We start from the raw sequence: 17,309 nt of genomic DNA, 5'->3' as shown, positions 1-17,309 counted from the left end.
CTAACACCCTGATTTCTGAGGGCTGCAGTAAATGACATGGCTGTAATATTGATTGTAGCCAGGGGAGTAGCTGGGTTACTCAACCTCTCATCCTGCTCTCATTATGGACTGAAGAGTTATGCACGCTAAAGGCATTTATCATGGTGATAATTCAAATCTTCAGACGCAGTTCGGCTTACAGATAGAAATGCCACATTGAGTTACAGGTAATGTGATGAGATACTGGAATGCTGGGGTATTTTTTTTTTTAAATGTGAAGAATATTTGGGAAATAAAAATCCTGGACTTAAAAAAATGGATTAAAAACAAAACTGATTATGAACAAATGCTTTCATATTATGTTACTATTTTTTATGTCCAATACACATGTTGTACCAATACACAATTAAAAAATAAAATAATAATAATAATAACAACAACAACAACATCAATACCAGTAGTATTATATTAATACCAGTAGTAATTATTTTTTATTACTTTTTCAGTATCAAGATGACTGCAATGAGAATTCTGCTAATATAACAAAAAATGCTAATAATAATAATAATAATAATATTACAAATAATATATCTTTTTCCCTTTCTTTCCATCTCTCTCTATAATAATAATAACAATAAAAAACTATTTTAAAAACTATGCATCACTTTCTGGTGCAGCTCTTTTCTAATATTCATAATCTCTTTATTTTGCATAAATAGTCCACAAGCTCTCATTTAATTTCAGAGTCCCTCTAAATTCAATATCTTCAAGTTCCTTGTTTTTTTGTTAAATTTAGTTGTGGCTCTGTCGATATTAAATTGAGCTAATTCTGAATAAACAAGTACAATCTCCACAAGATGTTTAAATGTAATCCCTTAACAGTTCTATGAACCATCAAGCTTGTTGACACCAGATCAAACAGCCAATGGTGATCACAATTACCCATAATCCCCTGTTAAACTAAATTGTGACATTGCTTGGAACTAATCTCCCAGCAGTCCACAGCTAAATGCTAGTCAGGTGTTAACTCAATTGTTCTCTGTGGCAACCAATAAACTTGAATCATTCCCTGAGAGAAAACAATGACAATCCAAGCAATGCAAATGATATCAACAGAATCATCAGTCAAAAGTGGAGTAATGCGAGATTATCATGACTCACCTGATTGGGTAATCAGCAGCACTCAGGTTGATGAAGAAATCCCAGGACCAATCTCGCATGGCCAGCAGGTCCTTCATGCTCTGCAGATACATGGTAAGCAGACTGGCACCGCCCCATATCGTAGACATGCGCCACGATGTGACCCGGACGTTGGGATACTGGCGAGCCAGAGCCACCATCTGCCTGTGCAGGTAGTTGGATCGCTGCGGGAAAAAAAAGAAGGCTCTGGTTAATTTGGAGCCTGAGAACTTTATCTGGGATCAGTCTGTCAAACGTGACCAGTGTTATTATGAGATAAACAAAGTCTGACCACCCACTAAGGGCACCTTGTGCATGGGGAAAAACCCATTGAATGAAGTGGATAAGGCTTTTTCAAACAGTCAGGTAAGGTTGCACAGAGTTTCATGGAATATGTGCACATGGCAACATTTTCTTGGTCAGTGTATTTGTCTGGTTTTCCCCACTTTTACTTAAACAGCAAAATTACACAATATAATATAGGACTTAATGAAAATCAACTAAATTTACTTCTCACCCCATTGGTAAAAACGTTTTAAACAAATCTAAGAACATTTCATAGGGATGCAAAATATATTAAAATTCAACCCAATAGCCAACAATTAATTTGAAGTTATGACCAATAAAGAGGCAATATTAATATTCAATATTATTTTGTATAAATAAAGAAAACTAAAAACTCAAATGAATGATTTTAAATGCTATAAGTGAATTTTGGCATCATAAGATTGTACAATATGAAATTGATATTCATTTTAAAATTTTGCTAAAGATTACACTGAACAGCGCTATTAAAATATTAGAGTTTTTAAAAGATCACCTTTGCCATCATCCAACTCTCACTTGAAGGTAATTTAAACAATCCATATATATATTATTAACTCGTTCCCCGCCATTGACGAGATAGCTCGTCAATTAAGAGACAATGCTTCCCCGCCGTTGACGAGTTTTTACAGCAATCCGTGTTTTAGGTGTATTACGGTAAGGAAAGCCCTAGCGCATATCCTGAATGCGTTATGCGACTTCCCGTCTTCAAGGTGCAAATACAAGATGATCGGCATAAATAGAAGGCTGCTGCAGAACCCAAGTTCACTTCAGCTTGAGGTCACGAACAGATGGCCGGATATTGTCCTTCAGGATTTTTTGGTAGACAGCTGAATTCATGGTTCAATTTATCACAACAAATAAAAAAGACCACTGAAAAATAGGCGACTGTGATGTTACAGGTTCTGCAGGTATTGTGAAGAAACAAGCGAGGACAGATCATGGAAATAAATGTTATCTTCCAGGCTGTACAGGGGATGTGAAGTGCAGGGATGGGCTGGTGCCTGTAAACGGAAAGCAAATAACACGTTCTAATAAAATAACACGAGCCACTAAAGAGACATGGTTAACTCCTTGCTAGTTGTAGCCTGTTGCAGTACATACAATTTCACTTACCACATAAACAGAGTAAGGAGAGATGACTGAGGATGATGGCGAATGATTTACAGATCTTGAGCACCACTGACAAGCATCTGATCTTGTAAAATGTGTGGTAAGTACTGCCGCTCTATAGTATAAACAGAGTACATGCGATCGCGAATCTTGAAAGCGAAAGTAAAAAGCGATCGTGCATTTGAAAGCAGTTTCAGTGCCCCGCATATTAATATGACCTGATGCTCGCATTTTATATACAGTAAAATTACCTGACGATATAATTGCGAGAGAAAGTATTGAAATATATATTTTCCCAGTGTTTCCTTCCTGCTGTGTGAGTTAGTGAAATGAGCCGCACTGTAAAACAGCCAATCAGAGAAGAGCTCAACATTGAGCCGCACTGTGAAACAGCCAATAACAGACCATTTCATTCAAGGGAGAAACCCTAGGGTTGTAAATGGACATGTAAAACCATTTCTGGAGATTTTTTTGCCCTTACCTAAGCCACATACCTTCTATGTAGATATAAGAGAACAATTTCAAATGTTGTATCAATGCATTCTATGGCACCTTTAACTTTTATAAAGAATATCTCTTTGGGTTTGAGACTTTAATCTTTGCAACTTTACAGATCTTACATATGCACAAATAGCCTGTAACACTCCAAAGACAAAGGAAAACATGAAATCGCATAATATGACCCCTTTAAATAAAAAAACATATTGTGCATTCCTAAAATTTAGTAAATATTATGCTAAAAATAAGCCTATTTATCTAACACAATCTTATTTCTCAAGTTTACATATCTTGTTTTTGGGATGTCTAGATATTTTACTAAAAAACAACAAAAACGCCAAGAAGTTTTTCTTTTTTGTGGCTAAAAAAGTGCTTGTGATGAACTTGGCATGCAATTGTGAAGCACTGTGTTCTTCTTGAGATACACATCACAGACTTCGATTCCCTGTGAGTTTTCGGTGTTATACCACCCCACCTTTAACTCCTCTCTTTTCCTCAGCTCGTTTTTATGGTGTCATAAAGCTTGTCTCTATGATGATGGACTGATTGAAAAGCAGCTCTTTATCCTAGTCTTTTGAAATTACAAGACAGAGTACTCACCCTACGCATTCCTGCCATAAATTCAAGTGTCTCATTAAGTGTATTTTTGTATGTGTGTGTAATTAAGGGAGGGGGGTTGCAGCATTACGCGTGTGTGTGTGTGTGTGTGTGTGTGTGTGTGTGTGTGTGTATGTGTGTGTGTGTGTGTGTGTGAACAAACAGCCTTTCATGTTCACACTGTATCACTAGCCAAGCTGAGAGAGTAAATGGTGTGAAAGACACTGAAGTATGGCTCTTTAATAAGAGGCTTTTTATCAGGCTCTATCAGGCTTTTGAAACTGGTTACTCAAAGAATGGAGGGGTTGGAGCCCACTGTTTAACCAGCATCCCCCTCTCTTTCAATCCCCCACTATTGCTCTTAGAGATGGTTAACTATTCACCCAACAACCGATTAGTTAATCAGTAAGTTCAAATAGTTATGTTTTATATATACACTTTACATAAATAGTTTGTATTTTATACAGTTGTTAACATGATCAACACCACAACGTCTGCTGTTCAATCATTTATATCATCAGAATATTCCCATCATTATAGATGATATTTATAAAACTAAGTGGTTGCTGAAGACATACCTGGTCCACATGAATGTAGTAGAAATGAGATGTGTGGTATATGGCCTTGAAGAGACGCTGCACCTGGCGTGAGGCCCGTCCGTGGACCACCAATATGAAGGCTATCCGCACCGGTACCGCAGGCACAGTCTCCATAGAGTCGTCCTCCCACTGCACATTCATATTCACTTTGCCTGCACAAACACACAGACACACACATTAGCCACAATGAACTCGAGACTAAATTAGCAACATCTAAACTTGTCAGTTGCCAGAAATTAACTTAAGGGTAATATTTGCACTCTGTAGCTGATTTTTCTGTAGCTCATTTTGCATTTGCAAAAATATCTAATAATAATAATAATAATATTTAGTCTGGGTGAACATTAGAGACTTCTTTTATAAAATCTTACATACTCCAAGCTTTTAAACGGTAATGTTCATTTTTGATTTGAAAAGTTACAGCTGTTATAAACAGTCATTTTCACAGGTTTTGGTGTTGATTTCAATGTAATTGCAGTTTACAGAGAGCTAAAATAAAGCTAAAATGTCTAAAACCAATGCTTTCAATGATTTTAGTGTTCATTTTAGTCTATTAATAGAACAAAAACCCACACACATTATTTTAACTTCCAAGTCATTCTGAAGATCACCATCTTTTGCCAATATGGTTACAGTCATTATTCACATCTTTAACTCCAGGAATATAAAAGGAGCTTTGTTTATTGTAAGAACAGGACAATTCGGGACAGATTTCTATCAATAAATGCAGTCATCAATCTCAAAAACTGACTGTGTGACGCAGTCATTGAGATGGAGAGTATCCCTCAATGGTCCAGATGAAACAGATGAGCCTTTGTAACACTTAAACAGAGTTGAGGATACCTCAATCCATCCGAGACACTGCTGTGACGCCGGAATCCAGAACCGCAGCGATCCACCACATGATCACCTATTGGCCTATAAGTGTTTCACTGATACTATCTCCACAATGGCTGTTATAAGACACCACCCCCGCCTTCCTTCAGACATACATTCAGCACTCACAAATAGCTTGGCGCAGACCACAAGGGCTGAGCCTTGGTCGTTTGTGGCTTTCTAAAAATGCCCACAGAATAAATGTGTGGCGGACTGCCTCTCTCTCTCCATGTCATGATATAGCCTGCCACTTCTAAAGAAGGGCAAGCTGAATTACTCATTACAGGCCACGAGGTTAATTTTAAATGCTCATATGAAATTACACTGAAGGCACTATGTTTTGGCGCAAGGCCATGCTGACTGAAGACATGTGCCATGAGGGGGTAATGACTATAATCTGAGAGCCGAGCCTGTCGTTACTGTCTCAAAGTGCACCGGTCTCCCAGACCCTGTGATGGAGCCTGAAAGGGGGCAGGAGAAGGCACCGCTCCTGGCCCTCAGGGAGAACCTGGCCGACCCTGGATGGGTGGCGGCTGGGAAAAGCATTAAGGTCCTTTATTAAAGGTAATTACACCATCTTAAACCCTCAAGTGTCCTATGTCTTAATGGGGTGGACAGGCCTGACCATCATCTGTCCCTGCGTTTCCTATGTGTTCTCAGTGAAACACTGGTCCTGCTATAAGAGTGTGTTAACGTTTAGAAAGAGAAGCAGAGTTGTGTGATTTCGCCTGAAGCGATCATCATTTTCAAAGTTGGAGCATCTGTGTTGCCTCTCGCTACAAGATCTTTCCGATACCACTCTATCACGAGTGTGACACGACAACAACCCACAATGCAAGATTTCGCTGCAGGTTAAACAGTCTTAACAGACTTGGTAATAAAATTTACTACTGTTCAAAAGTTTGGGTTCACTATGACTTTAAAATATTTTTAACAGAAGTTTCTTATGCTTTCCAAGACTGCATTTATTTGATCAAAAATACGTCAAAAAATGTGACGGAAACAACTGTGCCGCTTAATACTTTTTATGGAAAATGTTTCTTTTTTCAGAATTCTTAGATAAATAGAAAATTCAAAAGCATTTATTTGAAACAGAAATCTTCTGTAAGATTACATTTACTATCATTTCTAATCAACTTAATGCATCCTTTGAAAAAAATAAAATCATACTGATCCCAAACTATTGAACAGTAGTGAATTTAGAGAAAAAAATGTGTTATTGCATAAGATGATGATATAAATCTCACAGAGCAGAGTGGAGCTGAGCAAATATTCAAACCATATAAAAATATATAGTAAAATGATTGGAATGAATCGACATCTTACCTTTCAGTTAAAACCCCCCCCCAAAAAACTCAGCTTCTGGTTAGAAACATTACTTGTTTTAACTGCATTGTGATAACTGGACCAGCCTGAATAAGTCAGATTTTTAGAAAAGTAATGTTCATAAACAGCTTTGGAAATTTCTCCATTCAAGTAACAAGCAGCCAAAATGGGCCACTGAATTTAGCACTCTCAGTTCTGTAAATCTATTCTTCAGATTTCCTTCAACAGTCAACAGTGTTACAAAAGCACAGATTCCTTGTGGGACCTCATGACCGACCAACAGCCTGGACCACATTTGAAACTCATTCATCCAACAATGTTCATTAAAAACCTGCCATTTGTTTCAAATTTATGTTGCTTTTGCGCTAATTGCCACCACTGAGGCAAAGCTCTCACGTGTTTGCCATCAAAGACTTTGTCTGTTCCTGCACAATGCAATTACAGTTTATATATACACATACAAACAGCATCCCTGTGGCTTGTTCGGTCTACTGTACTTGCTGAAAATAGATGCGTTCATGGCCCGCCCCACCCCCTTACAACCTCCGCATGTACCAGACTCATGTCTCTGTGGTGATGTCCCTTGTCATATCTGTCAAAATCCATTCTGGTTTCCGGAAGTTTCTCCGGACAGAGGCTCTGAGCCCTGAGAAGATCTGTCACTGTTCTATTTGAACGCATCCACAGCCCTGATTTGTGTGCAGACGACTGAGCACTGCATAATTGCATGAATATGTTTTCTGTAGTCAGCTATGGTAGATGGAGATGGGGGGGGTTGGGGGGGAAGACACCGTACAGCAATTACATCCGTCTAACCTTGTGCGGAAATCCAGAATCTAATTTCCAGCCCGTCTCTGATTGTAATTACAAGTGCTGTGAATGTCTGTTACCAGCCCTGTGACTCTTAATGCGCTAATTCTTCCATAAACCTCCAAAGACAGGATGGCAATTAATTCGGGAAAACCATCATTATTTATCTTAAATTCCCATAAACTCCAGCTAATGTTTCCCTTCATTCCATTGCAGGTTGATGATTATAATCAGTCCTCATCCCAAAAGAAAACATCGCGCCATTGATTTAAAGCCCTGACAAGTACAGTTTTCTCTCCTGTGGTGATGTACTTCCTATTTAAACAGGAAGTTTGGCCAGTGAATATGAAACGTCTTGTCCATTTAAAAAAAAAAAAAAAGGCTTCAGTTACGGCAAAGTAGGGCTTGGCGATAAAACGATAATTATCGCAATATAATTTTCCTCAATAAAACGACAACAAGAGTTGGATAAATGTTCGATATAATGTTTATGCACCACAAGTGGAATGTAACCCCTACTCATTTAAAGCACGCCACACAGACAGTTTATCCGCTTGCCTCAAAGTTCAAACGACAGTGCAAGCTACTACAGCAGATGTGTTTACTCACTGATTAAAACTAGTTTAAAGCCAGATGAAACAGCGCTGACAAACAGGAGAAACAGTGTGTGCAACAATACAGTCAGAAGACTTTTCAATCTACAAATCACCATCATTTACCATGGATTTATCGCAGTAACACTAACCGCACCATGGCATTGTGGCAGAAATGTGGGATAATAATAATACATTTTATAGTATTATTAATGCAGACAAATTAAATGTTTTAGAGTCATAAGGGAATATAATTACAGTATTTTCTGATTAAGCTATAGCATTTGTGCATTTATACTAAATGTATTTAGACTACTATTTTTCATACAAATTCATAGAAACAATATAGATATTTTTACCATGGTATTGAGGTGCTGTATGTGTGGTTATGAGGATCGAAATGTATGCTACTATGGAAGACCAATGCTAAAGTAATAAAACTCAAACAGAATAATAATTACATTTCACAATATAAAAATTAGGTAATAAAGATTTTAAATCTATCGTGATTATTATCGTTATTGACTGATATTAAAAAAATTATAGTGATTTTTTTTTTATATTCACCCAGCCCTACATCGAAGCCATGAACCATTTGCTACTGCTAGTCAGTTGCAGTGGTTGAGCCATTCTCATTCTATAGGGCATCTGATTGGACAAAAATCTGTGTAGTGCAGGATGAGTCATCGATAATTTGGGTCCATTTTCCAGGAAAATAAATCCTTTTAAATACATATATCTGAAATTTGCAATGAAACTATAGTAACGACAGGTCTTTTGTGTTGTGACATACATCCAAGTGTAACAGATAATTGAAAAAAAAAAAAAAAAGCAGGGCGGAGACTTTGTTCCATTCATCGGTTGTTGACTGAATTTTAAAAGATGTAGACAGTGCACACAAAAATGAATGCATGTTGCAGTCAATTGCGGAGGGGTGGGGTTATACTGACTAAATAAATGAAGTCCGGCATACATGACCAGAGAAAAATAGGGTTGTGCCGATAGACGATAGTATCGTGAATTGATGATATTCAGAGATATCACCTGTGGCTGATGCCTTTGATGATAATTATTATTATTTTATTAATATTAGGGCTTATTTGCTCAATTTTTTTCTCTGTGTTTTTACAGTGTTGCACTCATAACCAATCAATCACACACGAGTCCGTTGAGTTTATGAAAGCAGAGGTGTTCAGATAAGTCATGTTTTGTTGTTGAGTTTGCACACTGACTGAATTCTGCTCTCTTTCAAATTCTCTCACCATAAACAACAAAGTGCAGATGCATGTGCGATGTAAGTATAAGAGATTTATTCATCATACAGTGTAGATGGCTTTGCTTATCATAACAGGAGTGTTTTTAAAGTGCATATATTTGCGTTAGACTGAAATCATGTTCTTTGATAATTCAAATGTACTTTGCTCATATTCTGTAGCTGCTGTTTGAATAACAGATGAAAAATAAGCATTAGCATTAGTAACTTACAATGTTTCTATTAAATTATGTTAAATACAAATTCAGTCATATTAAAAATACTTTTTATATTTAGTTAATATTACACAAACATTAGGCTGTTTAAATAAATAAATTAGCATGATAATATCGTGTATCAGCGATCTCACAGGCTGACGATAACACGATATAACTATGGAAAGGGAAGTGGTGTGTGGCCAAGTATGGTGACCCATACTCGGAATTTGTGCTCTGCATTTAACCCATCCAAGTGTACAGACAGTAGTGAACATACACCCGGAGCAGTGGGCAGCCAATGCTGCGGCACCAGGGGAGTATATCCCCCAACACTAGGGAGAAGTCTATCGCTTTAAGTTTTAACATTTTGATTAATATTATAGATCAAAAATCATTTGACGTTAAACAAATGAAAAAAAGAGTTCACAATAAGATCAATAACATGCATTTCAAAAACAGCTGTGATTTTTATTTCATGCAAACTTGAAGATAATTTCTCCACTAGTGAGGGATTCAAAGCTAATAAACATGGGTTAAAAGCCACAAATTCCCAATTTTGATTTTATGAGGTCTTTAACATTGAGTATGCTGTGTAAAGAGAGTCTAACTCACCCTCTACGGGGCAGTAACGGGTGACCTTCTCGGGCATGAGCTGGCGTTCTTTGTGGCGGCAGTAAACCTCTGCTATCTGCTGCCGGCACTCCTTGGTCTTGGCGCGAGAAAGGGCAGAGATTGCCTCTTTGCCGCTGATCTCGCATTTGGGCGGCTGATCGTACTTGATGTCGGCGGTGGGCGTAGCCGATCGCTTGGCCTGCTGAAGGTGGTGCCGGTGCTGCTGGGACTGCTGTGGATGGAGGGTGGGATTGGCCCTCCGCTTAAGCTCAGTGCGCGTCTGATTGAAGCCAACTTTGTTCTGTGCATACTGAATGACTTCGTTGGAGTTCTTGCTCGGGTTTTGCTGTGCATGCGCCTTCTCCAGAAGGCCTTGTTTGTGCTTGCCAGGCGCGTGTCTCTGAGTCTGTGAACGCGCCCCGAAATTACTGTTGTCTATATTCTCAAAGTCTTTGGGAACGGAGTTCTCGTTGTTGCTGTCCACACGGACTTTCTCCTTGGGCCGATGCGAGTAGTAGCCGTCCTGAAACATGAAAACAGATGAAATCAATAGCTGCTACTAACAGAACATCAATGTCACACCAGATAAAACACAACACCATCAAGTTTTATACTTCAATTAACTTTATAAGCAATCAGACATACAATTTCTTTTACTATTTTTTTAGTTGAACAATATGGGCGAATAAAAATCTAATAGTTTTACATTAAAGGAGGCACACAGAATATCATAGAGACCTGGAGATGGGCTCTTTTGACTTGGGTCACTATGCAACCTCCTATCAACCAAGTAGAACACCCTAGAAAATGTATATCAACATCTTAGCAGCCTTTCGGAACACCTTAGCAACTGCATACCAATGACCTGGCAACCGTCCACAGCACTTCTCACAGTTTTACAATTCAGAAAGCATTTAGTTCCTTGTGTGCTGTAAAAAAAAAGGCATATCCACACAGGTGTCTGCCGGTATACGAGTAATATTATTGAGCAACTGTAAAACTATTCAGAAGAGTATGTAACCTTATCAGACTTTAACCACACAGTAATTCACAGGGAGCATGACCTCAGGTCATTTCTGATATTTTGCAGTTTCCTGTAAGTGTCACTGCTGATGGAATATTCCACTGGTAACAGTGTGTGCAACAGGAAGGAGGTTGCAGCCATGCCCTGAGCGCTGATATGATTGCAGGAGACATCTCTGTAGCTGTGAAAGCTTTAGGGGAGGATATGATCTCTGACATGACAGGACACGACGACTATCTACATGGTGATTTGCAAATGAGTGTGCAATTTTTCACATTTTATCTCTTTATATATTTTGTTGATTCCATTAGCAAGCCATTCGCCCATTTTTTATTTGAAAGAAAGTAAAACTTCAAACTATTCTTCAAGCATGCATTAAATATCAAAAGTGACACATCTACTTTCAACATTGACAATAATAATTGTTTCTTAAGCATCAAATCAGCATATTAGAGTGATTTCTGAAAAATCATGTGACAGTGAAGACTGGAGTAATGGCTGCTGAAAATTCAGCTTTGCTATCACAGGAATAAATGACATTTTAATACATATTAATTGATGATAATGACGATAATTTCATTTATATAGGCTAGTTTCTTGGCAATAGTGTTCAAAGGTTGCAAAATGTAAAATAATGCTCATCAGAATGTGCACAATTAATCAAACTATGGTTAATATTTATTAAGAAAACAATGAAATCACAGGTATTACATCTTAAATTCCCTTTACTGCAAGTCAGTTCAGTCTGCTGCCATTTAAGCTATCAGTGATTCTCAGCCATGCAAACACACTGCTTGCAAACACTACGTTTTCATAAATTGCAAATCAAAAATAAAATCTAACAAGTGTTTAAAAAAAAAAAAAAACACAAGCTAAAACCACCCCAAAAATATTCAGACATAAACATGCATATTTTAGAATAAACAAACACGTGATTGGTTGTTTTAACTATAAGGCAGGACTAAATAAGGGTCAATACATCATATAGAGAGTTTGGATGTCTCTGCCTTATTAAACATGTGTCAATAGCCAGTTTAACATTACAACCTCTTTGACATGTTCTCACTAACTTTCCCATGCATCGCATCCCCTGACTCTCAAAAACGTCCCTACATTCTGTCAACTGCTCTTACTTTTACCCAACTCATTCTGTCCACCGATTACTGCGCCAGGCTTAAAGGATGCTGTACGTAAAGGAAGACAGAAAAAGAGACATTAATAGGAGGAAATGGAGACAACCAAAAAGAAAAAAATTAAAATCAAAGAGAAGGAGATGAGGACAGGAAGTAAGTCGAGGAACCGCTGCAACTCTCATTTCCTTACCGTTATGGTGCAATTTGTCTACTAAGCATTTATTAAAGCTTGTTTGTGAACTCGCAGAGTATATTATTTGTGAGGGAAAACTTTCGAAGACAAATCCCTGTCGCGTCACCCGCACCTTGGCCCTCTAAAGGCTACCGTTTACAGCAGACTCCACTCCTGCTCCTCCTCATTCTGCTCCAGGAGCTTTCAGGAGGAAATTACAGTGCCTGGGATTAATAGCCTGAGCAACCACAGGAGGTAAGTTAGGCTGCTGGAGAGAAGACTATCGATCGCTTGCAAAAATCTGTCATTTCCCAAGGTGCTCTGGAAGCCCTGCTCTACACCGCTGAGCACCCTGGCAGTCGCAGGCCTTCTGTATTCTCTCTCATGGGGAGGAGGCTCCCCTCTCTTTTGCATCATCCATCACAGGAATGGTGGGAGTCGCACACTCGTTTATCAAGCACACTTTTATCTGGCTCTTTTTCCACCTCTCTGATGGCGAAGAACATCACAGGCCACACACACACGGACACACAGACATTAGAACTGGGCGGTATGATGATATATACCGTAAAAATGTGTCAGCCGGCAGAGACTCTGCTATATTGTCAACACTACCGCGCAATTTAAACAATCTGGAAGGAAACAGAAATGTACAGACAGCGCAGCGCAGAGAGGCACTTCTAGTGTTCACAGCTTTATTGATTACAATAGGAGCGATTTGGTTTTAGTTTCCAGTGCTGTGTTTCTGGGTAGTTATGATTGTTGATTTAAATGACAAAATATTTGAGAGAAGCTTTCCCTGGAGTCATTGGCACGGTGGCGAGGAACGGTCCGACACTGGAATGCTGCTTTGCCTGTTCTCTCAAAGCCTCACGTCAGAGACTGTTTGACAACTATAGTTATGTAACTGTACACCTTAATGGTTTAAATGAATGAATAAGGTTTGAGGGATAGTGCACACATGAAACCTAAAACCAAACAACACTCACTAAATCTGTCCTGATTTTCCTTCACAGTCCAGCAACTAATGCGTGGACACCGTGGGAATAATAAAATACTACTTATGTATCTGATCTCTTCTGATCCAGGCCAACTGCATCTCTTGATCTGAGCCCTGTGGAGTGAAAGTCAGAAAACCTAAGAACATCATTTCACCTCAAAACTTTAAGACAAAAATATCAGAAATAAAAGAAAATGAAGAGACTTTTTTTGGATTGTAGCAAAATTTTTTTTGACAATTAAAATCACATTTACACTCAAAGTACTGCCAAGCACACCAGGAAAAGTCATGTAAATTAAAACCTTAAATGATGGCTGTTTTTCATATAATTAATTAGTTATGCCAAGCTCAAAAATATTTTAATAAGGTAGAAACTCTGAGAGAAAAATATTCATTCTTATTCAGTAAACCACAAAAAAAACTGAAAAAGTCATGAGGCCTTTGACTGTTGTTGTGAATAAAGAGGGGCCCTGGAGTCAAAAAGGCTGAGAACCACAACCCTAACCTCAAGTATGAAAAATAATATGGATGTTTTTCTTTTAGAATGCACCACTACAAATAATAATTAAATATCCACTCAAATTCAACATGCACATAAAAAAAAGTCATCCACAACTCCTGTAAATCATGTAGCAAGTACCGAAATGCAGTTTGTGAGTCACCTGGATCCAAACGGGTGAATCGCATCTCAGCAGAAGCTTGTTGGACTAACAGCACTGGGACTGAATGGAAATGCTGTTAATCAACTATTAGGAGAGTCATAAATACTTCAGTCCTCTGTGAAGCTGACGCAAAAAATGACGTCAGGAAACATTACATGACTCAGCCTAAGGCTACAAGATATGAGCTTTGACTGTGCAAAAAATATGCAGGGGAACGGACGTGGAAGCTGGTGCACATATGGATATAGACATGAAAAGAGCATTCATGCCAAAAAAAACAACAAAAAAAACAAGACAATGGGCCAGGAACTAAAATGTCTCTTTCCATGAGTAATCTCACAGTCTCTGACCAAATGTGACACCTCATTGTTTGTTTTACCAAAAAAAATTGATAACAAATTTGATAATGCAATAAGCATGCACTAGGAAATGAAGGCCGCGAATCCAAAAGTCACTTCCAATCACTGTTCATGCTATTTTTGACCAAATGTAACACCTCACAGTTTGCTTCCCCCAGCAAAGGTCGGCAAAGTTTACCTCACCCTGTGCCCCAGGGGTCACCTTCCTAGAGGCTGCCCTCTCGCTGACCTCTCAGCCTGGGGGGCTGTGCAGGGTCAGTGCTGAATGAGTCACATAGAGCTGGGGGTGGGGAGAAGGTCACATGTGCAGACTAGACACAGAAGGTGAGCTTGCGAGCTGGTTATAGCATGCGGGACGGGCGCTGAAACCCAACTCTGACCTTTTCTACACCACAGAGAGCAGCTCCATCAATCACTGTGACTGTCTACAAGCTACTCAATCAATCTGAACCGATGCCAGCGATCCACATCGAATCCTCATTCACAGAGTGTGTGTCTGAATCTTAATAAAAACAGCCACAGTTGACCTGCTCGTAAAGGTCAAACTCTGGACAAGTATTAAAGAACACTGGGGCTTTGTTCAGAATAGTAGCGCAGTACAAGTTGCACAGTTTATACTTAATGCTGCCAACAAATGTTAAATCTAGATTATACCACAATAAACATTTCAAATAGTAGTATTCTAACTAGTCTTTTCAAATAATGAGTCATGAAAGTAAGGTAGGGCTGATTTAAGTCACATGGAAATAAGGGGGTCAAATTGAGCACATTGCATTGTGAGATATAGAAGGTCATTATGATGGCTGTGCGTTATTCAGTACTGAATAGGAAAAAAAATGTAATTAAATGCCAAATTTTTTCAATCAATTTGAATTAGGTAGCAAATAGGATGCTTAAAGGGTTAGTTCACCCAAAAATGAAAATTCTGTCATTAATTACTCGCCCTCATGTCATTTCAAACCTATAAGACCTTCGTTAATCTTCAGAACACAAATGAAGATATTTTTGATGGAATCTGAGAGCTCTCAGACCCTCCATAGACAGCAAGGGTCCTTACACGATCAAGGTTAAGAAACGTAGCAAGGAGCTTGGTAAAATAATCCATGTGACATCAGGGGTTCAACCGTAATTTTCGTAAAATCTGAGAGGGTCTGAAAGCTCTCAGATTCGATCAAAAATATCTTAATTTGTGTTCTGAAGATGAACATTTTATGAGTTTGGAACAACACGAGGGTGAGTAATTAATGACAGAATTTTTAAATTTTTGGGTGAACTATCCCTTTAAAGTACAATTTGAATTTATGGAGGCAGAATAATAATTATTCTGAAATTCAAATGAACTGAACTACAAAACAACAGTTTGACAAGGGAAAATTTTAGGTTAAAACGTCTTGTCTACAGTTTAAAAAGGTGTTAAGTTTATATTGTATAAATTATTGTAAAAGTTCTACAGGCATTAAAAAAAAATCAATGTAAAGCAATGTTTACTCATTCATATATACTTTAAATTTTATTTAAAGATATACTCTGTGTGAAATTTATATACTTACATGTAAGAAATGTATGGATCAGATTGGAACAATACTTATTTTTCTAGACTGCCATTTCCTGATGAATTTATAAATGGATTTTTTTCTTGTGGCCACAAGAAGCTCTTTTACCCAACATTATGCATTCATAAAATCAGCAAATTGTGCACAGTATTCAAGCTATATTTACCACTGAAATGCTAAAAAGTAGTATGATATTGGCCAAGCGAAGGCAAGGACTAGATGTTGGCTAATGGTATCATCCAAATATTCTGAAGTTGTTTATATCTTCTGCCATCACCTTGTGGTTTCTTGCTGGAGGTGGAGAATTAAAATGGATTCGGATATTTGGTAGATTGAGTGAAAATTGCCTCTGTGCTTTCATCACCTCTGCAAGCAGAACAGTTGTTCCTGACAATGAGGCAGACGCCAAGGACAGACAGACAGAAAGAACTCGAAGCATAACCTGACCTTTGTTTCGAACAGCAGAAACCACAGAGGAAGTCGTTCATTGTTTGTCAAGTCAGACATGCAGTCCAACAAGCATGCATGCAACCACACTTAAGAAAACATAACCTAACTGTATAGTATTCGCATACCTAGAGACATCACAGTGCTTTTTCTCTCTCTCTTACATGGTTTTGCTCTGAGCAATGCTCTTGTCCTGTGTGATTCAGTCTAATGAAGGGGCTGGTCCCATAGCCATTCTTACTCACAGCTCTGAGTGGGCTACTGGGAAAAATAGTGAAAAGCGCTTCCACTAGTGATGACAAATAAGCCCAGCTCAGCCCCCCAAGTGGAGAAGAGCAGGTCTGCATAAGACACTCAGCAGACTGTCTGAGCTACAACACCTTCTACACGGCCAACATGAGTCAGAAAGACCACAGCAAAGCCAGAACAAGGAGATTACATTAGAGAAGATGGCTTATCTCTGAGAGAAAGCAGACGAGACCGAAAGAAAAGGTTTATAAGAGGAGAAAAGAGAACAAAAAGGCAAGAGGGGAAGAAAAATTAAGAGAAACAGAAACATAAATGAGCCCAAGAGGAAGAGAGTTTCTTCTTCTGTGGTTCACGGTCAATTAAGACTTGCAAACGTGTAGGTTTTTTAACCTGTTTCTGAAACACATTTGCTTCCATAATCTAACATTTCAGAGTGAAACAGGATGTTCAGTGTGGAAAAATTTGAAGTTGAACAATTCATCGCAATTGTCTGAATTATGAAAAGTGCCCATTACATAACAGAATGAAGCCAGACCAAATGAGAGTTTGCTAAAATAGTGTCCATCATCTCTATATTTGCCCATCAGTTAACATTATCCAATTACTTGCATTTCAAAGGGAGAGCAAGTTATTACAGATGAATTAAAGATTAAAGACAAAACGTTGCTATTTGGAAAATCGTGCATAATCAAACATTCACAATAACCAAGTAGTTCAGCTTCCATCATATTTCC

The 17,309-nt window shown here is 38.3% G+C and overlaps 1 protein-coding gene across 1 annotated transcript in view; it reads right to left on the bottom strand.

The window, feature by feature from the left end:
* LOC306868662 (xylosyltransferase 1-like) overlaps positions 1–17,309 on the bottom strand; it is a 70,925-nt gene that overhangs the window by 27,210 nt on the left and 26,406 nt on the right. The window contains exons 2-4 of the mRNA XM_079414945.1: positions 9,977–10,499; positions 4,269–4,441; positions 1,141–1,343 (exon numbers count right to left, since the gene is read on the bottom strand). Of these exons, the coding sequence (XP_079271071.1) occupies positions 1,141–1,343; positions 4,269–4,441; positions 9,977–10,499 (899 nt within the window). The remainder of the gene's footprint in view (positions 1–1,140; positions 1,344–4,268; positions 4,442–9,976; positions 10,500–17,309) is intronic.

Source organism: Barbus barbus (assembly GCF_936440315.1).
Source record: "Barbus barbus genome assembly, chromosome: 4".
Classification (NCBI taxonomy): Eukaryota; Metazoa; Chordata; class Actinopteri; order Cypriniformes; family Cyprinidae; genus Barbus; species Barbus barbus.
This window is presented reverse-complemented; position numbering and strand designations above follow the sequence as displayed.